The 23,253-nt window shown below is 43.8% G+C and overlaps 2 protein-coding genes across 20 annotated transcripts in view; one reads left to right on the top strand and one right to left on the bottom strand.

Moving 5' to 3' along the window:
• Positions 1-23,253, bottom strand: part of LOC111244972 (serine/threonine-protein phosphatase 2A 56 kDa regulatory subunit gamma isoform-like) — a 67,272-nt gene that overhangs the window by 22,936 nt on the left and 21,083 nt on the right. For 6 of the 16 annotated variants that reach the window (XR_015321903.1, XR_015321902.1, XR_015321904.1 and 3 more), the window contains exon 1: positions 15,568-16,749. The exons of 4 other annotated variants lie outside the window; for them this stretch is intronic. Coding sequence is in view for 7 of the 12 variants with exons in the window: in XM_022792632.2 (XP_022648367.1) it covers positions 15,568-15,705 (138 nt within the window). In the remaining 5 variants the exon portion in view is untranslated. Of the gene's footprint in view, positions 1-2,025; positions 2,446-2,510; positions 2,652-13,039; positions 13,257-15,567; positions 16,752-23,253 lie in introns of those variants that run through there. 6 more of the 16 variants (XR_015321900.1, XM_086981067.1, XM_022792620.2 and 3 more) reach the window with 5 other exon arrangements.
• On the top strand, positions 1,239-22,936 carry LOC111244975 (uncharacterized). 4 transcript variants are annotated; one of them, XM_022792641.2, is made up of 4 exons: positions 1,239-1,481; positions 14,010-14,117; positions 19,519-19,632; positions 20,087-20,288. In XM_022792641.2, the coding sequence occupies exons 1-4, from the start codon at positions 1,444-1,446 to the stop codon at positions 20,103-20,105; spliced, it is 279 nt and encodes a 92-aa protein (XP_022648376.1). In that variant the 5' UTR covers positions 1,239-1,443; the 3' UTR covers positions 20,106-20,288. The 4 variants fall into 4 exon arrangements, with proteins under 4 accessions (XP_022648376.1, XP_086837200.1, XP_086837199.1 ...); XM_086981073.1 differs by lacking the exons at positions 1,239-1,481; positions 20,087-20,288 and adding exons at positions 10,304-10,496; positions 22,799-22,936; XM_086981072.1 differs by lacking the exon at positions 1,239-1,481 and adding an exon at positions 10,304-10,496.

A 23,253-nucleotide genomic window follows, 5' to 3' on the forward strand; every position in this document is an offset into this window, starting at 1 on the left:
TCACGCTTCTTTCTTTTTCGCTAGACAGACTACCTTGCTCGATGTAATGTTATTCATATTGTAGAATGGCGAGTTTCCCTTGACGCGGTTGGTAGACTTCGGCCAGACAAAGGTCAATAGTATCTGTATCTCTCGTGAACGTCTCTTTCTGCAATCTTGTATCCTTCTTATCCGTTTCGAACTACGCGTGACGGCACTTTGGATAGATGCGAGAGCGATTTCCGTTCAAGATATGGCAGTTATGGCTAAATTAGGACTAGAAACAGCGGCCGGATGTTCGAGCGAGGCAAATTGCTAACACACCTAGTAACTAATGTGAACCCTTGCTGCGGTGTGTGAGACTAGGAAGCTATCATCGCTGTTGTTATCGTCACCAAGTTTTGGCTCAGTTTTTAAGCCAATTCGGCACGAGATTTTTTCTGATACTTTGGTGTTCTGTCGTTCTTCACGTTTGCTCCCTTTTTACCGCTGTCTGAATCTCTTCCTGACACACCAAATCACTACGCTAATCTATCACTACGCAGACTGCTTAGCCTATTACTCACGACCATCATGTTCCCATAGTATATATTTGACGCCTGGTACGTTGATATGGCGTTCCTCTTGCGCTCCCATCGGCTTGCCATAACGGCATCCTCATTAACAGATTTAATAAGACCAATCGTCAAGCAGCAACGACGAAGCAAAGTTGCTGCGATTGATAAAGCCGAGTTAAACAAGCGTAGCTGTGATCTGTATACATAACGCCATCCGAATCCATACGCAGTGTGTGGGGGGTAAAGGTTATAGGGTCGGACCCGTCAACCTTGCGTACCACCACTGCACGAACAGGGTGATTCACTACCTGTTCGTGCCCTCTTAGCCTGGTTCCCACTTTCCTTTAGTCGAATGCTGTCGGGAACACAGCGGTCAAAATAGGTAGCAAAGCAGCCAATATATTTTTGGTCTAGCACAAACAAAACGTCTAGCTTTCGTGAGGCCGAGAGCGCCCCTCGCGGCGACAACTAGTGAGGCTGCAAAGAACATGTCCCTATTATTTACAGCAGCCTGAGCAGCCTTGTCACGCAGCGTAAACTACCGCGGCACGACTCACGGCGTTAACTCGTTATGTTACCCCGGCAGCAAAACACTACCACGCACATATCGACCTACGCGAAAGTCCAATGACGCTATGGGACATTTTTACGTCAAAATGTTTCAAAAAATTCTCAAAACGTGTGAATTGAACGTGGGAAATTTAGATCGACACAGATAGCCAGAGCGAGTAACGAATTCGCTACACTCACAATAGACGACAGACAATCGGACACGGACACGATCGGCGTACGGACAAACGCCAAAAATTGAAAGCAAGCCTGTACACACGAAGTCGACGCTCGGTGGGGCAATCGTTTGATATGTGATTATACTAAGCAGGTTATCGCTATAGACAGATACAACGGAATGGACGCACAATGTGGGCAATCTTTACACTGCCCGAGGTAAGTTACTACGTGTCCGTCTCTCAGTATTCAGTTTGTTGTGCTTTGATCCGGTCTAATCTCAGTCGGTTAATCTGCGACGCTCGACAGTAGTTAGCACAGCAGCAGCAAGTTAGATCCTATCAGCTGCGGCAAGGTGTTTGCGCGTGTTAAGATATGGCCAAAAACAGCGTCGTTCAACATATCCAGAGTCGTTTTTTATGCCGAAAAACAATTGACTGATTGGTCCAGTCTTACGATCGCCATAAATACATACAGTTTGTATATCTTGAATTCTCGGTATGGCACGGTAGCTGTATTTTTATCTGTAGTCTTTCAAAGTGGTTGCTCTCTCAAAGTGGAGGCTAGTAGCAAGCAATAGACTGTGCTTTGCTAATTGTTTTGAACTGCTTGCTTTACAAGCGACCACTATGAATCGTAGTGTTTGATCACGAACGGGGAACTTTAGACATCATATGATAGCACGCCTAATACGGCTAGTAATTCAGCTGAGGACTTGGAATATACTGACGTAACCGGAAGTAACAGTCACCATATTACGTACCTTCGGTGATTGGGAAAAAGAGGTTCTTCTTAGCTTTTTCATTCGCGACATCAAATTACCCATAATGGTAAGAATCAAAATTTCTATGCTGGAAAACTTTTCTAAAAGTGGTTTTTTCCACAAGGTTAATTCGTACATGTCAAAGATTTTATCTCCAACTACTGCTTCTTAGAAACTAGTACGAAGTACGAAGTGCCCCATCTCCAACTACAAAAATGAAGTCATTAAAACCCAGCGTTGTTGTAACACCACTGGAACCACATAATAATAATCCCGTATAAAAGGGAGAGGTCTCATGTTAAAAACACAACGAAATATTCGGGAAAGCATGGCTCGTTTCCATTTCGAGTGGTTTAACACAACTCGGCGATCGGTATCATGCAGACGAACTATCCGACGCTTCGCAAACCAACAATAGCCGTTGTAGTTGGATAATGCGAATTTGGTGCACGTTGACTGTAGGAACGTCTCTCGCTTCAAAGTACCTTAAAATCGTTGCCTAAGGCTAACCAATCGCTTGTCGTTCCAGAAAGGCCAGCAATAACAGAAAAGATCTGTTGCACCAAAAGACAAGCACTTGCTTCAAACAGTTTTTAAATTGTCAAGTCTTTCACTCATACACACTTGATCCTCTAGTGATCTTGGACTGCCCAATCCGATCTTCGAAATCGAATCCTGTACCAATTTCCCCGGTTCCATAGAACTGCAATGTCAACAGCATGACAACTACGAGAAGGTGATCACTCTACGTGGGACGTTAATGTACTGTCCCGTCAGATAGCCAACCAACGCATGTGGCAAGTAAGCACAACACGTGACGTTGTATACGAGCGTCCCCACGGCAGCAAACGATGAAAACGTCTGACATTTACGAGAACCCGATCAACGAGAACAGAACTGGAGAACGGCAGGATTAACAGAGAGAAAGAGGGAGATGAAACGAAGCTACCCAATCGACAAACGTACACCCGAAGGGTAAATCATGTGTAGGCAAACAGCGGACCATGTGATAGGAACTCCGAAAAAACCACCTTCTAGGGGAGAAAACAGAACATAACGATCCAGCTTATTGTACTAGCATTCTCATGAGTGCTGTCAATTAATCGTTGTTTCAAATCATTTGTTTCATTTGAAACCGTTTGTTTCGCATTAAGCTATCAATCGGTTAGCTCTCGTATTTGTAATCTATTCATGTTCAGCATGGCGAACAGCGCGTCCTTGAAAGCTAGATTGGTCTACACCGTGTGATCGAGGGGCACTGCCGTTTCGCGGGACTGCGCGCAATCAGACAACAACCACGCACCTCGAACACAGCCTACTAACATAGCGATATTACTATTAATAATAGAAGTATCGTACATCAGTCACTCCTCTGCGTTCAACCGAACGTTGCGGGATTGTCGCAGCAAGTAGGCCCTCGCGCCTGCTGTTGTGCGACAGGCTAAGTGACGGCGGCGGATGCAGACTTGCTTAGATGAGGCTTGCTAGCAGACGGTCGTCGACATCGCAGTACTGGCGTCTTGTTTGACGCATGCGGTTCCATTTGCTAACTGACTGATTTCCCAACAGCACCCGTCCAGTTCAGATGACACGTATTGTCTTAGCTGTTAGGGGTGAGGGAGGCCGTACGGACACTACGACGGACGCCGAAAAAGTCAGTTGCGTTCGACCACGCAAATTTGCCCTGTGCCTCACTTGATATTGTGGTGACATAGGGCTACTCCTTCAGCCTCATGTTCCGTTAGTGGCGGGACGGAAAAGTACGCTCCGACGTTAACGAGCCACGTGACGACAGCAACGCATTTGATGCCCGTCAAACAATTAGACAGTTAGATATCATTGTACAAGGCTTCACCAGCGGCAGAAACGGGCGAGGGCACACGGCGGATAAATTAAGCAGCGAACTTTTAAAAATACAATATCCCAAGCAAACTTACTGATCGTCATCCAAAATTAATCTGACTGACTTAAGTAATCTTGACGAGAAACGCTCCACGCAGCTGACATCGACCCACACTTCACCTTGCAATCGATTATATCGGCGATCTAGTTGAGAGGGGACTACTTGGACGTAATTTTGCACCGTGATAGGTCGATATGTGGATGTCATACCTAATAAATCCACAGGTATGATAGAGGCTATTGACCTGTCAACGACGCAAATTCTGCATCACAGCGTGTAAGCCGAGTTGTCACAGATATCTCGTGATCACACATAGGCCGCCAAAGGACAATGAACGACACTGTTGTACCTGCATTGCTATCGTCTCTATAACAAAACAGCACCACCGCCTGCAGCCAGTCACCTATGTAGAAAAAAAATGACGGACTGAAACTTTTGCTAGCCACTTGATCATTATCCAAGATATATAATTGTTAGTTCAAGCGTGCCTAAAGCTAAATGCCTATGAGGCATGTAGACAAAACGGCTGGAGAACAAACACGATATCTGTTCAGTCGATACGTTACTAGACGTCAAGTAGCAGTACATTGGCTTGTATGGTTTCAAATATTGTGTCCGGAATAGATTGCGACAGTTTTGGCGGGACGTTTGCCGTAACGGTCAAGGATTGATTCACCCATTGTCCTTTGTATTAGGAGAAGATCAATCGGTACATCCAAGAATAAGATTACAAATTTATCATAACAGGTTAAACAGGACATTCATCTTCCGAAGATGAGTAAACATTGTTTATTGTTGAATGGCTTCTCTTCGCACTGGACAAATCGCTTCCGAATCAAGCCTTTCTGCTTATCCGAAATCGAGCTACCATCATTGCTAGTTCCTATGTAGCTTCAAGTTAATACGGCAAACATGTTTTCTTGAGACAAATTTGGATGCTTTGATGGAAGATTTTTAATGGCCAGATTGAAGGGGCTTTAAAAACTGATTGAAAAAAAAAAAAGAATTATTCCGAGACTAGTGGTTAATAGCGATTTCCAATTAGGTTCCCTAGAAAATTTCTAATTGTATAATTTTTAACACTTATTCTTGTGGGTTTTTGTACCTTTTGGCCTTTTCAGTCGTCGGATTTTTCAACTTTTTTACCTTATTGTCAGCCAGAAGTTTTAGTCCGTTAGATATCTTCGCTTTTTCTAAGTCAATTCGTTTGTGTGTATAGATGTACCGATCTAGCCACACTATCGGTTGCTACCAACAAACTATTAGAAGAAGAACCTTTGATAATGTCTTAAGTTACAATGGTGCAAATCATATCACACAAACACAACCGTCGAAGATGCTTCTGTTAGCGCATGCAAAAATGTCGTTTAAATCTATTTTTATTTAGATATAGCTCCGAAGGGGGCAAACATCATTTTGTTTCATTTTATCGAAAACAGCTCTTGTCACGGGGGAAACTACAAATGCACGAATAACTGCTCAGTATGGAATCACCATCATTACGCCGTGCAAGTTAGATAAACTGCTCAGGTATAACTTTAACGTACGTTACGCTGAACAAGATATGCAAAGTGAAGATAACGTTTGCCAATATCCTTAAATTCTGCTTACTAATGAGCCCACGTAATTATAACGTACGATATAAGTGTGGCCTTATAGTACAAGCTTGTGTAACAAGCCTTTCTACAGTAGCATTGCATTATCATTAGGTTCAAAACGGTGATTTCCAATTTTCCCAAGGTGAACATAGCGAATAAAGTTCGCTGAAATTTTACTCATAGCGTTGCGTGGTAATTGCGGCTGTCGTCAGTAACATGGCCACACGCTGTTTCAACTGCATAAACAAGTAATCCATATTGAATGATATTTTTTTCATTATTTTCGATATTTAATTGAACAGTGTTTATAACAAAATTAAATATCGTGCTGCAATAGAAATTGTCTCTTTTGCAATAGAAAAAATGTCTATTTGAGCCCAAAAAAAACTTGACCTCTGCAACTGATCAATGCACACCCGCAACCGTTGCGCAGTAACCATTACAAACATATTCGTGGATAAATTTGTATATCTAAAATCACTATATAACTAATGTTTAATAACGTTGCGGTACAATAGTTGAAAATATTGTAATAATGAATAGATACGATTATCGCGAAAATATAGCAGTTCGATGATGCCAGGTATCTTGAGACCCCTGCGAGGCTATATGAGAGGCGATCTGTTAATGAGCTTTGTTCCGCTGCTTCAAACTGAGCTATTACGGTATCCCTATTGCAGTTGTATGCCTGCGCTAGTCGAGTATCCCATTTTTAACATCGTGTATTCAGCGAGACATCATTATTGAATCAGGTGGCCGATACCTCATCGTAATTCGCTTTTTTCCTAGCTTCACTGTCCTCAAAGCCGGCATGGGCAAAAGTAAACGCCAAGTCCACAGTCTGCAAAAATCTAGGTCAACGTATAGCTGCCAGCAGGCTCGTAAAAGCAGGCGTCCGAGCCTCGTCGATTCTGTGCGTGTGTGGATGCATAGGGAGATACCTCACTATTGTCACTATGCAGTGGTTAGCGACTCTCGGCCGCTTCAGATTCATAAGGCCTGCCGTTGTCCCGCACGGCTTGGACCAGTCAGTCAGCCAGTGGAGCCGATCCGCAGGGAATAAGAAACTTGCCCTACAATTTCCTTTCGCCCTCTCATATCGTGCCTTAACCTTACTGGTTGCCTCGCTGCTCGGTCCTCGCTTCGTTCCTGCCCCTAATCCTTTATGCCCTTGCGCCCCTCTATGGTAGCAAGGAGAAGGATCGATCGAACCGTCGGCACAAACAGGCACGAGCGCTCCACTCTGTATGAGTCCTTGGCTTATGGACTGCACGCGCCATAATCGAGCAACCGTGGATTTCTATCCGTTGAATTTTCTTTATTCGACCTGACATCGACTCAGAAGTTCACAACACGTAGCCACTACGTTCGTTCCGCTGGGCGTTCTCATACCATCGTGCAACGTACAGCTGTTCCTCGTAGCCAAAGTCACTTTTAACTGACCACGAATAAATGTAACTAGCAATAGCGTCAATGAGAGATCAACAATTCTCGCTCCATCTTTCCAGTCTCCTCCTTTGTTTATAAGCTATATCTCTGCGTGATGGTGCGTATTGTCAATACACAGAGGGCTTAGAAAGGAAGCGCACTGGAAACTACGGCGAAACACGACGCAGTAGGTAGTGCATCTATAGGGAAACACAATTTGATAGACTGCCACCTTCGCAATCGGTTCTTCCGTTAGGACTTGCTGTTTCGTAACTATTACTGCTGCTGCTTGGATTACTAGTTACTACTCTTCCAGCACTCGGCTGACGGAATACTCTGTACGTTTGTTACTGCATCAGCGCGAAATGGGTTCAGCTGCCTGACAGATGACATGTCGGACATAGTGCGCAATAGTGGTCAAACAGCCAGCACGCACTAACGTAAGCCAGGGTGATCAATGTGCGGTACCAAATCCTCGCCTTAATTACGTGAGGTATTATACAAAACTCTTCCGTCTCATTAGCTCTTTTTCATTTTATTTAATATCCTGATTAACTAATTTTCCACTAGTTGCAGTATATCAATAACTCTAACATATAAGTAGTCCTTACTTTATTTTTCATAACAGAAAAAATATATTTATTAGTATTTGTGATCGACCACTAATTGCACCAGCTATGTAACCATCGTCTTCAACACAACGCTCCAAATGGCATCTTTTGAGCTGGAGGAGTCACTAATACAACCATTTCTAATAACACTATTATTTACAACGCTTTCATCACTCAAGCCTATGGTAACGTAGCCCCCTCTATCCCCTCAAACTGAAGTACAACTTTGCTTTGGGTGTTTCCACCTATCTATTCAAATACAATAGAAACGTCTAGACGCCTGCGTGAACGAACATACTCGTATAGTTACATATCCGTTAAGCGTATTATGATGCATAGAATAGCTGACAGGAAATCCTATCGCGAGTGTACAGTTCAGCCCTACCCAACCGTTTAACGGCTCAGATTTCCTGTTCCCACCAACCAGTTCTGATACTCACGTTGCCTCCTTCGGTAAGGCTAGAACTGCTGTGTGTTTCCCTTAGTAGGGGGGGGGGGAACACGGAAAACCGACCAACATTTTTCCTATCTTTCCCTATGCTTTTGCTACACTCATCCTACGTTTTTTCCAGCTTCGTCGTTTCGTCGACTTTTCTATGCGCTTTCACGGTTCCTTACGTCCTTTCCGCCGCAAGTTTCTTCGTTGTCAGGCTTAGCGACTCTAGCCAAGGTGACCCGTCTTTGCCGAAGACGATTAAAATGGTTCGTAGTTCGGACGAGTAGACTTCATTTAAATAGTCGACCTTTTCCAGTCTTACGTCTCGCTCGTCCACTGCCTATACTTCCTTGTTCTGCTATAGACTCTTTTTGCATGACTCCAAACAAAATGTGGCAGCGTCTGAGAGATGGGATAAAGAGAGAGGGTCGACGGGCGCGGCATAGACCCTGGCACGAACGGAAAGGAAGTAGGTCTCAGGTACGGAAAGTGGAAAAAAACGTAACCGACATATGCAGTCCTCCAGTTTCTCTGGCGGACTGCATATGTCGGCTTATGTCTTAAAGATAGGCGAGGCATGCCACCACTACAGTCGTTATGACGCAACTGCTGTTGTGGGAAGCCAGTAGTTACTGTCTATCCTTGCCTTTCTCTCCGCATTTTACCTTATAATCCCTTGACGCGGTCAGTCTCCTCGACCGTCTTTCGCGTTGTTCGCACCATCTGTTTTGTCTCGTTTCTGTTCTTTTTGCCCTCAAACTCACAGAGACAAATTCTATGTTGCAGCTTTGATATGGGAGCTGCTTCATCGACAGTTGTCATCCTTGTCTGAGCCTTCGTCGTGCATTGCTAACCCTGGTACCGTGCGATCAGGTCCATATATATTTTGATCAGGACTTGCTTCCTCATTCCCGCATTTTAACCTCAAGATATTGATAATCTTGTGCTTACTTGCCCACGTGCTACTTTCACTGATATGTGTTCGGCCAGTCACATTGCGAGGCGACCGTGAGCTCTTTTAATTTGGCGGGATTACGTATTTTTTTTTTTGTTCCCTTTGCAGAAGCAGCAGCAACTATATGAGCTTCTCCTTTTAGGTTCGGGTGAACCTTCGGCCAATCTCTAATGGACCCACGTGAATTGAAATGGACCCCATTGTTAGACATACAGATACCATTACCACTAATAAGAAAAACAAAATGTATGTAACTCTAACGTACGTAGAATGAGTCACACCAGGGCCCAACACAATTTGTTTCGATATGTAACGTAGTCGCCGTCTATGCATAAAGATGTAGTTGAGCAAGATCAAAATTACGACTACGATATTCCCAATGTTTGAGGCACAGTGAAGATACCAGTATTGCCTTTACGTGTACTATATACGCTAAAATTTGATACTTGTTTACCAGGTCTCGTATTCTGTTCATAATTACGTGAGCATACGATGCTAATAAGGCAACTGGATTCCACTGTAAACTAACATATTAGTTAAGTATTATTCCTAGCATGTAACCTAAAATGTAAGTTTTTTTTTTTTTAACTTTTAACATGCATGTAATACATGGATGTGGTCTAACTCTTTATATTACGAGAATCAAATATTTTGATAAGATTGGAAAAAAAATGATCAGCGCTGTAGAAACAGACTTGATCATCAAAAATCTGTGTATCTGTCAAAAGGTAGTGGATCTTATAGCTATCTTAATAATGCAGCGTTCAAAAAACGAAAACCATTAAGCTACCGGGGTTGAACCAAAATGGGGCGCCGCCCCCTTATCTACATGAGACGAGACACACCTCACCTTTGAACTGCGTGAAATGCTTTGCTTAGACCATGATAAGAAAGCACTCGTAAAAGGCCTGCCAATTAGCGGGCGTTACACGCAATGTTGAAGTTGAACACACGCCAAAGACAACCCATTGGTAATCGGAAATCCACTATAAGCCCAGAAAGGTTCGTCCAACCCAAGTTACCTCAAGTTTTGCACTGTATACGCGTAAGAGTTCCATTCATTCATTCATTCATTACGTGGTAATTACCAGTATTCAGCGGAAACAACAACAGTGAAGTCGCTCGGTTCGTTCGTGTTCATCTTTTCCCTTCGTCTTCTCCTTCTCCGCCTCCTCATAGCAAAGAGGGCTTCCTATGATGACACAGCAGTGAAAAAAAAAACCTCATTACAGTCTGCTTATTTGATGTATTCTTACCTCTATCCCCCATAGATCGAGCTAATCACCCTCTCATACAGCAGCTGCATGCTCGTTTAGCATCCTGTTGTTAATCTGAAGCACACGCGTCATGGAGCTACAACGTGTACCATAAAAGTGTCGTTGTTGCCCTCAAGGACGAGATGTATTTTCCATTATGGAAATTTTTAGAAGTTGACCATGATTGTAATGATGCAGCGGAGGGTCCTGTTCTGCATATACGGAATACCGGAATAATCTGGGCATGCGTCAGGATCGCTGAGCTTGGATCTAGCATTACATCGGTAAGTTATGTTTCCATTTTTTTTGGTCCATCATATCTCGAAGTTCTCGCTGGGTGAGCTGGAGGCTTGTTGAAAACTGTCCATTTGGCCGGGATCGAGAGATGGCAAAGTGAACCGATGCTTTTTTCCCATAGCTATTTCTAACTGCCTGACACGCATGCGGCACGACTTAAGTCTTCGCACGTGAATTTTCGCACACAATACGATGTTCAATCGCCACTTCCTGTTGATTCTTATCTTGACCAAATTTATCGGAACGTCCCAGCGCAGAGCCCTGAAAAGCTCTATCGGTTGCTGCGGCGCAGAGACCAAGCGACATGCGTCTAGCACGCCCGACACGATACACATACGATAGTACACTCAGCATTCCATCTTGCCTGCCATCGTTGTCGATGTTCGTACAGCGTTTTTGCCCTATTGCCTTTCCACTAACTATTAGCAGCGACGGCAAAACTACACATGGGTGCACTGACCCGTGTGCGTTTTGTGAGACTGACGTTAACCCGTTTCTACAATGTTGCGAGAAATCGTAGCAACAACACTGCTAGACCCAATCTAAGCCGACGCTATTTCTTTGTACTATTGCCCTTGCTATTGCCGTTTTTGCTATCGTCACTGATCCGTTTACGTTATCGACGTCGTCATTCCTCTCCAGTTTACCGCTGTGCTACGGTTTGTATGAAGAATTCATTCTTCAGACGTGCGTCGGCTTGCCGCATATCGAGCGCGCTATCGTCTTTCACATCGCGTCGTGTGCTTCTTGTACTAGGGCCATCAGCAGTGGGATCGTTATTGATGTTGCTGTTAGCGCATTGATGGAGCATTGGCTCATTATTTGGTTGATCGGATCGAGTCGCTGACGGTTCGAAATCATTCGTTATTACTGCCACTAGTAGTTGAGTTGTAGCTGAGTGTGGGCTGTTGGTAGTCTTGACGCTTCATTTGCTGCTATTGCTGCCGTGACAGTCGTCGGTTGATGGTCGCGGCAGAGGCACCAGTAAGAGAGCTGAAGCACAGTCGCGCGTACAACGTCGCCCGCCATCGTGATTATCATAGCCGATATTATCGGCGTAAACACGAACAACAACGCTACCACTGCCGTCGCCGCCAATATCTTCGTCGACAGTAAGAACAATAATAACAGCAGCAGCAGCAGCAGCAGTAGCAACGGCGGCCTCACGCTACGTACAGCGCTACACAAAAAAGCCTGTGTGGTTGTCTATGCTACTGCAGGAAGAAGCAGTCGCCATCGCCGGGCCCCACCAAGGTCCTATTCCTTTTACTTCTTCCGCAACAATTCCGCGTTAGAATACTCTCCTGCTGCTAAATGACAAGGCTCGCTCGTAACGTCGCCGGCGATTGGCACGCCGCTGTGCAGCGTACGGCTGCGACGGCAGTGGCGACATTGGAGCGACGTTTTGTTAGCATTTGTGTACAAGTTGCTTTTGCTATTGCAAGTGCGACGATTCTGACCGTCAACAGCGATGATGGCCAGAATCATCAGCCCGGTAAACTCCTTCTGGAGGCAGCAGTTCTTCGTTTTCGTCTTCATCTATTACCATCAACGCTAAGACCACAAGGGAGCTTTACGACGAGCAAAGCCGTATTGTCATGCTGTTGCCGATAGTGACGATGATGATGCTTTGTTGAAACTGCAGTTGCAATGGCTACTGGACGCTGTTTGTTCCAGCTAAATTGATCTTAATGCGGAAGAAGAACGGGAGAACGAACGGTAACAATAAATTGGTGGGGATATGCACGACACGTGCAGCAAACACGGCTTTCGTACGTGCATTCTTCTTGTGTCCTGCACCCTGCATATATACACGAGCATGACGGTCCCGTGGCCATGTTATCGCATCACAATGGCGGCTGCTGGGACGCCGGTTAGGGCATATTCTACAGTAATGGCAATAGCAACAGAACTTTATCAGCAGGCGAGATAGCGGGAGCCGATCGGCAGTGTCTTCGTGTCGAACAACAACAACAACAACAACAACAGGTGGATGAGGAAAAACTATTAGCGCGGACTGACAAACAGATGGACGACTCACTCCCGGCAGCAGCAGCAGCAAATCACAGAGACTATAGGCTTTAAGAGAACCGAACGTCGAAATATGCGAAGCAGGCGAAGGCCGATCACTTCGATTGAAGACGCACCTCGTTCATGTCGACCCCGACAGGCAGTCGCCAGCTAACTGAATTATTTATGTCTCTAGTGCCGGAATTGTTCGCAAAGACAATTAAATATGCTACGATGTTAGTTCGGAGCGAAACATGAACACATACATATTCAAGGAACACTTCTAAAAGCAATCAAATTACCCAAGGTCCTTTTGCTCGCTGCGGTAAAGTATCCTTTCAGTGAACTGGTGACTCATTACGGTGATAAATTAGTTCAAAATATTTACATGTATCTTTACAAAATATTTACATGATCTTTTACGAGTACGAAAAGCTTATATTTGTTGATAGATCTCGACTATTTTCATCACACGATACGACAGCTGCGGATTACCTACCCGACGCTTAGGCAAGCTTACCTCTGCCCGGGGAATATCGTATCGTCGTACGGCTGTCTCTGATGCATGAAATCGGGTTACTGTTGCCATCGATGCCAAAGCATCGTCCTGCTCACACGGAAGGAAACTGCTAACGAATAATTTCATAAGCTACTAATAAGCCCAAGTTGAGTAATGGAAGCAGGGACGAGATGCAAGGATGATGCTGGTGTCATCCATCTGCGTGGTTCAGATCGGCCTGATCATCCAAAAGCAGAAAGAATATATGCAGATTCTTACAACTCGAAACACCACCACAGTAGTATAATATCTAGTATACATCGGGTAGCACGTCTGTTCAAGGAAATAGTCTGAATCATGTTTGTCCGGGATATTCGGTTTTCTGATTTGACAATACAAAAGTGGCCAGGAATTAATTCACAGTGATATGAAGCCTTCTCGTTTTCAATCGAACGCTTAATGCGCATGGTGCCATCCTCTAATTCAGCTGACAATCTAAATTATCGTAATAATATTGTTTAATGCGACCTTCTTGCAGGACTCGGTCTTCAATGCCTCGTCGCACTCAAACAATACAAGGCTAATACCTCCTACTTAGTGTGTACGCTAGGCGAGAAATAAGTTCGAGGTCCATCCAACCTCAATCTAGAGAGGACCAATATACGTATAAGTTAAAACTTCACAAAACTACTCTATTTGGTAATATAGTAGGGATTATGCTACCGCCAGTAAGAATAACCGATTCGATAGAGCAATCTTAGTGGTTATTATACTATTGTACAATGCTGTTAAGCCGAAGACATATCAGTGTCTCATTCTTTGGGACGTAACGTTGCACTGAACACAAGTACGACCTATTCAACCAATTTGCAGGTGTATTATAGCGTTCTGAATCCTTATGATACGTATTCTCATAGATGACATCTCAAACAAATGACAGCTTAACTCTCTGCAAGCCGAATTGTCACCTGTCTGAATTCTGGAATTGCAGGAATTGTTCGAGAACTTATTCCTTATTACGACAGGACCGCGTAGCTTCAAAGGACTTTCGCATCGCCGTAAAGATGCACGTTCTTCGCTGCCATCTAGTTGCTTTCATGTAACACGTTACCATATCCTGTCAAAGAATGTCTCGTTACAGCGCCTTCTCTCGGCGTGAATACTACACCTGTTAACTATGATACCTAAGCATGATCCCTTAAGAATTCCGTTTTACAATGTAACTCTTTCAAATAATACTTTGAACTAATAGCCCGTTTTTATCATCAATTGGACCGCTTTCCATCCCTAAACTGAAGTTTTCTGTGACTGAACTGTCATCTACACAGAGTCATCGCACAACGGCTGTCCGTTCTCATCACGCATCTAACCCATCCTACCTACATCACGATACGAAAAACGAAAATATGTCCAGATATGCTTCCAACGTCCAACCAAAACTGCCTATCCCGCCGATGACAATACTAACAGCGGCGCGTCTCACGTGCGCTTCCATACAGAGTCGGCAGAGTCAGAGGGGTATGCTTACCCGCTCGGGGGGAACCGTCTAGCATTCCGTCAAGCAGCCGCATGCCAACTACTATTCACTAGTAGCTACACGCTGTAGACTCCCCATTATAGCTCTCTGTCGTAGCAAATAAGTAAAAACTCGCTGCAATGGCAGTCCCCTAAGCGACCGGCCGTTCATTCAGTCAGTCATTCATCTCGGGAAATTAGACAACATCGGTCGGTAAAGAGCCACCTACACACGCGTTGCGTGCCACAAGCATCATCAGCACTACATCGAAAAGAGCGTATTCACTACAACGGGTACCATCAGTGGTATACGCTAACTTTTCAGTGCTGCTGCCGCCGCCGCCGCCGGATCATTCAACACACACATACACTCCCAACATTAGCAAATACAGCCACGATAAATATGTCTGTGCAGATTTCTGCAGAAGATTCATATAGACAAGCGGACAACAGTTGCAGCTGTCGAACACCGCTCTCATCATGACTAACCGATACAGTATACATCTACATTTTTACATCTGTGCGTATACTATATGAATTGGACAGGGGTCGAGCGTTAAAGCAGCGTCAATGTACAACTTCTTCAAAACGCACGCATATGAACATTGCAATACTGTAGCATAAAGAGAAAGCGGTACTCCCTTTACTCGTTCATTGTATCAGACTTGTAACATACGGCGCTTCACCATCTTTTAATTTCGGTAACGAAAGTACATTGTATAATACTAGTCTGAAGGTCAAAACCGGTGTTCTACGACAATAAAAAGTACGAAACGACCTAGAACTCTGAGGCAGTTTGCGAAAGTTGTTTTTGAAGGATTTATTTAGGTCTTCTTTGATGAAGAGAATTGGCCGTTCACACTGAACGCGGTTGGATCTTCGAGAGACTGCTTCGCAGAAAAGTGTCGTTGATAGATAATTTATGTCTATATAATGTGAACAATATAGCTGTGTACCGCTGAGCTACCCTAGACATAGCACTGACTGTACATAACCGTATACAGTCAAATATATGTTAGACATATAGTAGTTACCTGGACAGTTCTGAGGATCTGAAGAAGCTGAACACTAGGCCGTACGTTTTGGTTAACTCCTGGTGGTGGGGAGGTAAAGCCCCGCAAAGTTATCGGGGTACGGCCCAAGGACCCCATAGAAACAACTCCGTTCCTCATGGTTTCTTTCTGGCTTATCCCGCACCAGTTGAAGGCTTCAACAGATCCGAGGCGGCTTCGATTCGCCTGTATCGCAAAATCTACACAACTAAGATCACAAATTCAAAGCATAATGTCTTCAAAGCAAAATCAGTACTGCCTAGTAAAACGTTTGTCTCGCAAGCGGGCAATGTATTCTGTCTGACGGAGCGTAACAGTCAATTAATCCTTTCGGTCACGATTTCAACTAGGGAACTGTCTAACCATCTTTAAGTGGAAACAGTAATGCTCTTACACTTTTACGTTTCCTCCTATGGACAAGACATTGATGTTGTATGGCGAAGAACGTACAAGTTGAACAAGCCACCGCACAGATTCATCGATAGCACACAATACTCGTCGTGTTCGAATAACCTGTTATTGTTGTTGAAACTCGTGTTGCCACTACAGGTGCGCCAAACGTCCTAATCAGCATATGCAGAGCGCCAATACTAGTAAGCACTCCATTATTACTATTGCGCGTTCATCGTATGTATCCTTTTACTTGCACCCTTTATTTGTTCGTCTTCGTTGCCGAACGTCACTATGGGACTCGCTTTCCCTGCTGCTGCTGGCCTTCTTTGCCTTGCTAGGACAAGGTTTAGCGAACGCAACAGATTGTTTGTTCAATGGAAGAGATTTCGACCAGTAGCGCAGGACCAGTGTGCGATTCCAACGTCGAAATCAGAAGCAACTAAGCGCATATAATCATGCAACGAATGGTATTTACGTCTCGCGTGGCCGATGCGCTACACAATACAGCGTCTACCTAAAATAGCACAGGCGCTCGCATAATACGTTAGTGTTGCAGACTACTGAAGTTGTTTACACTAGATAGCTACATTCAAAGTACGTGCCTACACAGGTAGCCTTCAGGATAATGGTAACGTTGTTCGTCTCGCAGACACTAATCTATGGAAAAAGCAAGAAAACTTGGACTATCTGGTGTTTCGCGACGTCACATTCAGCACCACCTAAAGCCATCGCCACAGACGCACATAACTCAAAACGAGGCTAACTAATAGCGGTCGTACCCGTACAATTAGCAGAAGTTCTTTACCCAAGTTGCGTCGCGACGTCGCACAAGTCCATCGTGTTGTCTCAGCCTATCCAGTCAGCCACGACTCAGTTAAGAAGTAAGAAACATTATCATGGCGTAACAGCGCTCCGCGCTGAAAAATCGTCATCAGATTATCGAGCCGTGAAGCGCTCAGCAAGCACTAATGCGGTGGATGACGTGGTCTGCTGTTTCCCGTAGTCGCGACTGCGTCTCCTAAGCCACCCGGTCTTTTGTTACAGAATTACGCTAAAATCGGCATTGCTTGTCTCTAAGTCTTCTGTCTAGCACAGCCATCAACGGATGGCTTACCGTCGCTAGTGGCACCGTGTGCTTCGTAACCAGCCGACCAATGATGTCCACGCAACTTTTCACTCACTCGGTATAGACCACTAGATAGAACGGGGGGTCTACCGCACAACACTAACGTGGCTGCGACGTTCGCCACCACAGCCGCGTCAATCAGCGTACTTCGGAGGAAGGAAGGAAGGAAGGAAGGAAGGAAGGAAAGAAGGAAAGAAAGAAAGAGAAATGACCGAGGAGCATTTCTGAGTGACTTCAATTCAAAGATTCGTATCGGCGCTCCACTAACAGTAACGGTAGCAGCAGCAGCAGCAGCAGCAAGGGCAGTATCAGGCCGCTAGGTTGGTCGGATTTGACCGTCGTGGTGCGCGCACCGTTCGATGCATCATGCTGCGCGCTCTTCGCAGGCCATTACACGACGGCTAGTTCCGTTCGTTTCATAGCGTAGCAGACAGCAAAAGCAGAACAGAGAACAACGAAGCACGCTAGTAAAATGACGGTAGCCAATACCGACAGTCGCTTATGTTGCCAAACGCTGGTTTGCTCGTTTGCTTGCCTGCTTACATTAGTCAGCCACGTAGCCAGCTAACAAATCAAGCGGCAGCGTCAGCAGAAAAAGCATACGAGGCACGATACTTTTGTCGCCTGGTGGGTGGAGGAAAGGGTCCTTCTCAATCTCTACACAATCATTACCACGCACACAACCAGTTATACCATGAATGTTCGCGTGTATATCTATGTATGCCTACCGCTACTGCCATTACTGTTACTTTGGTTACAGGCACGAACCTCGTCCGTGCTATATTGACAAAAAGGGACACTAGTTGCTACAAATCAGCTGTTGGTTAGAAACAAATCTGGCCACTAAATAAGAATTTACGTTGACAAGCATTGCCACATGTACATACTCTACGTATGGAAAGGAAGCTTGCGATAACCACGGCCATACTGGGGTCTGGTGCACGCAGATAAACGCTGTACAAACAAAAACAGCGACATCCACGCATCACATAAATTCCTCATTCCACTGTAGCTGTAAGCTTCATACGAAGCAATACCATGATTGTTGCTGAGAAAATTCGGTACCAAACAAAATCAATGTCAACCTAATGACTGTAGCTGGTACTTCAAATAAATAATTGTGGTGGATATCGAGGTGCCACTTCGCCCTGAAACAAAGGAAGAACACTCCAATATATGAATATTATCGATCTCCATTATTTGTGATATCGATTTTAGAGATGCTACCGCTGCACACTGCTTGAAGCCCTTCGAAAGAATAGAGAGCATATATAATATGTATGATAGGTATAAATATAAAGCTTATCTGTAGTAGACTTTGCAAAGATTTAAGGAAGTGCACCCGCAGACCCCCTCCCCCCTCTCGGCCTTTTCCATTGGTGTGTTTCCTGCTTTGCTTCGGGTACATTATGATACGAGCACAATCATGAACTTTGAACACACAAAGATTCATTGATTAGTTTTCTCGGCCAGCTTTTACTCCAGCTACGCTCCACAACGGATCTGAGCAGCAAACGCCCTCGATCTAAAATAGGTTACAAGCGATCGATGTATCATTGTTACCCAATGTGTATTTCTATACGTATATGTATAGATGTATCTTAAGCTTAAGGATACATATCATCACGAAAAAACTACCTCCTCTATGTTACTTAGTCAATTGCATTTTTATTCAGTCAACGATGACAACACGTAAATATAAAAAGAGCGCAACCGTCCAGCATACAGTAGGACGATATAACCATCCAAGGCAAATCTAGTTTTCGATTCGGATGTAATTTTTTGAGAATCGTTTTATCGACCTAGAAAACAAGTTGTCTAAACTTTCTCCGCTCTCAACTTTAAATCCTGAAGTGATAATGTAAAGTAAACATAGACAGGAGAGCTGACAGCTACAAGCGAACAAAACATACGTTGGTTCGTCGCGCTAACCTCGTACTTAGTTCGCTTTGGCAAATACAAATGTTTGGCGTGAATTCGCCACTGAGACGTCAGGAACTGTCTATACTCTAGATATAATGTCGATAGCACCTGTACCTTTACAGATGTACCTAAGGGTCCAATCGAATATACGGGTTGGTCGTAATGTTATCAATAGTAGACTTCACACGTACCACACTGGCAACACATCATAACGTTCAGCTATGAAGGTGTCATCACGCGTTAAATTACGTCAACTGGCGTTGTTGTTTTTTTTTTTTTCGCACATAAAGCAAACATCGGCGACGTGTTCACGTTAACCAAATATAAAATAATAGGACAATGAAAATACTCTTGTTATCACGCAAACGTGTAGGCCATTTTAGGTTAAATTCATAAACAGGTACTCGTCGAACGCTCATCAGTGATGATCGTACGAAAAAACCAAATTTAACGTACAAACATTAATTATCTCTACTTGGATTTGCTTTCAGTGTAGACTACATATGCCTTATCGTTCCACCTCGGTTTTGCTCGAGGTCCGTTTTGAGATCATCTCGCTTATGTGATACTATTCGTTCGGTATTCATTCAACACGCCTTCAAACGGTAAAGAACTACCCTAAACCTTTTCTACATAATCTATACAGTAGATAAGGATCGTTTTTTCGTATAAATCGTTTCTTTTTTAACTTAGCTTTCCCATTGGTAAGACGCACATACAGTTCGAATTAGGCCGATTGAGGAAACTGGGGGCAAACTGTTCTCCTACGACGTCCATAACGAATAAGCGCGGCAAAAAAACATCCCGGTAGAATTTGCAAACGCACCAAAAAAACAATCAGTGCTCACATTGAGCGAATTTGCTGGCCAACTGGATCGGGAGAAACAGTGGTTAAAAATCCGGAATGAGCAACATCTAGGAATCAGACGGACGGGTATACACAATGACTGACTGCTGCCCCAAAAGGATAGGAGAACGTAGTCAACCATCTCGCGGTGTGGCTTCCGCACTTTGTGGCACGAACCTTTCGCTCAGTGTCTTGTTTCGTCTTAATTTTAGACAAATGGAACGTCCTTGAGCAAAGGACGGTCCCTCGAGAGCAGTCAGACAAGAAGCTAATAAAAACATCGGCCGGATTAGCTTGCAAGGTTATGTCTCGGAGGGCGGTAGCAAAAGATTAAACATCCGTAAAATATGACCACGAGGTAAAAATAAAGATGAATCGAGGGTAGTCTTCTCATATGAAAATATATAACAAATTGCATACCGGAAACTGCTGGCGGTTTGCTGTCAGCAGAAGAGCTCTTTATGTACCGAATGACACTTAGCATTTGAATCTTCAAAGTGAGCTAAATCATTAAGCATGCCTAAGTTTATATTTACCTAGGGAATACGTGTCAAAACTACTTTTAAATTACCCAATAATAATACAATTTTGAGTACCTACTTCTGAAGTATTTATATCACAGCGTAGTAGCGTGTTTACACATAGCGCTCTGGGTTCAAATCCTGGCATAGACCTGCTTCATTTCGCGCCAGAAATCAGTCGCCTGAAGCAATGAACATAAAAATTAAGACATTTCTTCACTTCTGTCCGAATGTCCATTTCAATCGTCTATCGGCAAAACATCCTTACAATCTTCATGTATCTCGAAATGTATTAAAACCCAGCAGACGAGAGAGATTAAGAAAATGTCTGCCGGTAAAATATGGCATTCGAAAGGCTTCTACCGTTTGTAGTCTAAATAGCCGATACGGATTAGCTTATTAAGAGCAGACGGGTATCCTTTGCGTTCTGAAGGAGAAGGAACCTAATCAAGTTAATTGTTACGCTAAATGGAAAAAAACAACGCTGGAACAACAATGGAAAAAAACTAGTAGCAAGGTCTCTATATCGTCGACCTCCTAAATACGTGACACACATACACATGGTGTGAAACGTCTTTTTAGTACTAATTTTTCGTATCTCAAGAAGATTGCGAAGAGCATATATGAAATCATATAGACATACCTTTGACCACATGAACACCCTATGGGTCGATAATAGGTGATTTGTTTTTTTTTTTTTTATACAAATAAGCTTTTTAACGATAAAGCTTTATTCATTCGGACATTATTTCACTTTTGTTGTCAAATTTAATTGTCCAAGACAATTTTGCAAATATTCGTAGGGATTTTTTGCATTTGATGACCACGACTGAACTCTCACGCAGTGGAAGTCTAGAATAGACTTACTTGTGGTGGTAACGGCTTTCGGCAAGTTTTTTCTATTCGGTTGAGAAAGATCTATACTAGCACAATACCACGAACCCAATGTAAAAAGTCGATTTTTTGGGTCATTTTTGTGGGTCTTAGCTTTGGTCCTTTATTGTGAAAACGCATGATACTTAGAGCTACTGACATCATTATTCTTGGTTGAGTCAATTTCAAGACCAAGAACAGCATTAGGGACTAAAACAGCAACTGTAAGTTTGTGACCTCACACATGCCGCAGTTATTCTAACGTGTCCACATGTGAGGAAAACGGAAACGTGTGGCCCTGGCATTCGCGGCGCATCGTTAGCTCGTTTAGTGTATACTACTCCTGTGACCACATTCTATATATTATATATCAAAACAGTAGTGCAAGTGCCCGAACTACGCCCTGCATAATGCAAACGCAGGTCAGCCCGGGGCACCTCAGGCCCATGTCTCAACTTTAGTCGTCACCTATATTTGCGTACAAGCAACACGTTTAAGATTATAAAAAAAAGCACACACAATTCACAGACAGAAAGTAGTGACGAACGATATATCATGACAATTCTTCGCTTAGTACGTACATAGAGCCAAATAGGTTTTTACATGTAAGCGCGTAAGTATATATGATTGACGCCGTTAGTTTATTGGACTCCTGAATGAAAACAGCATATCTGGATGGAATTCACTGCATTCACCGACACCTTTCAATTCAACAATAATTCAAATTGACCTTTATTTCGTTAATCGCAACTTTAATTCATGGTCAGAATCATGGCTCGTAAACCCTCATCATAAAAAAAACTTCATCCGAACTTCTTAACTGTTATTACGACTAAGTCAATACTGGTATGTGTAGACTCGTCGACATATCGCTCAGATGCACCTCAGATAAAATCAGGAAATTCAAAATTTCGGCATGCTATTTACCCAAAGCTTTGAAATATCCCAGGCTCCGAAAGGTCTTAACCATTCACGTTTGTTCAGACGATGGGCAATATCAACGATAGATGCTGTCCTCTGGAGAGTAATTATTTAGCTCTATTTCAAAATTCCTGAGATTTATGTGTTCGCTATTTTAATGTATTTTCAAACTTTTTCAATTTAATTCCCGTTGTGGATCTTTCATTTTGCTCCGGACAAATTTTTCATAGATTCCTGCGAGACTAGCAACAACTTCTACCGTCAGCTTAAGGCAATCAAAGAGGTTCATAATTGCAATGGGTACTTATCTAATTTAAATAATACAGGACGATCGTTTAGTCACCTTTAATAACAGTGAAAACGTTCTAAACAACCAAAATGCAGCGATATTCCGTCCGAACTTAAACCTTCACCTTCTTTTTTCTGCCGCTTGTCTCATCGTCGTTGTCCCCATTCCAGTTCCGCAGCAGCTACTTTGAAGGATTTATCCCATTTGTTCTTTGTAGAGTGATTTGTCTGGCCCTGCTACCCCAACCCCTACTCGTTTGACAGCTAACTCCGCACCACTCAGCCTATCCCTTTCAGCTCATCTCTCTTTTTGTTTCACAGCGAGCAATTCGGCCGTTTCTGGATAGGCTTTCTCCTCAGTTTCAACAAGCTACATAGTGTCAAGTTGCGACAGCAAAGCCCCCTGGTGACACGACACTATTACAATGACTACGACGACGACAATAACCAGTACGAATAACCGCACCAGCTTGGTTTCTCTATCTCATTGTATTTTTCCCTCTTTCTATTCGAGTTCCCCCTTCAGTCCCCTAGAAGCCAGCCGGGCTTTTGCCCTCACGCTCGCCCACCGTACCCAGAGGAGATTTCCTGACGCCCCTTTAAGCTCGCTGCTATACATAACTCTCAGTAATCTCCATGAAGCCTAGCACGCAGCACATGACCATGGAGGCATGGCCGAAGCGACCTCAGGCTTCTCCACATAAAACTCAGCTTCTACTGCATAGACGCGGGACCGGCCACATAACGAAGAAAGCCTTAACTCCGTTGTAGTGTCA

The sequence above is a fragment of the Varroa destructor genome, unplaced genomic scaffold, assembly GCF_002443255.2.
Source record: "Varroa destructor unplaced genomic scaffold, Vdes_3.0 BEIS01000002.1, whole genome shotgun sequence".
In the NCBI taxonomy this organism is placed as follows: Eukaryota; Metazoa; Arthropoda; class Arachnida; order Mesostigmata; family Varroidae; genus Varroa; species Varroa destructor.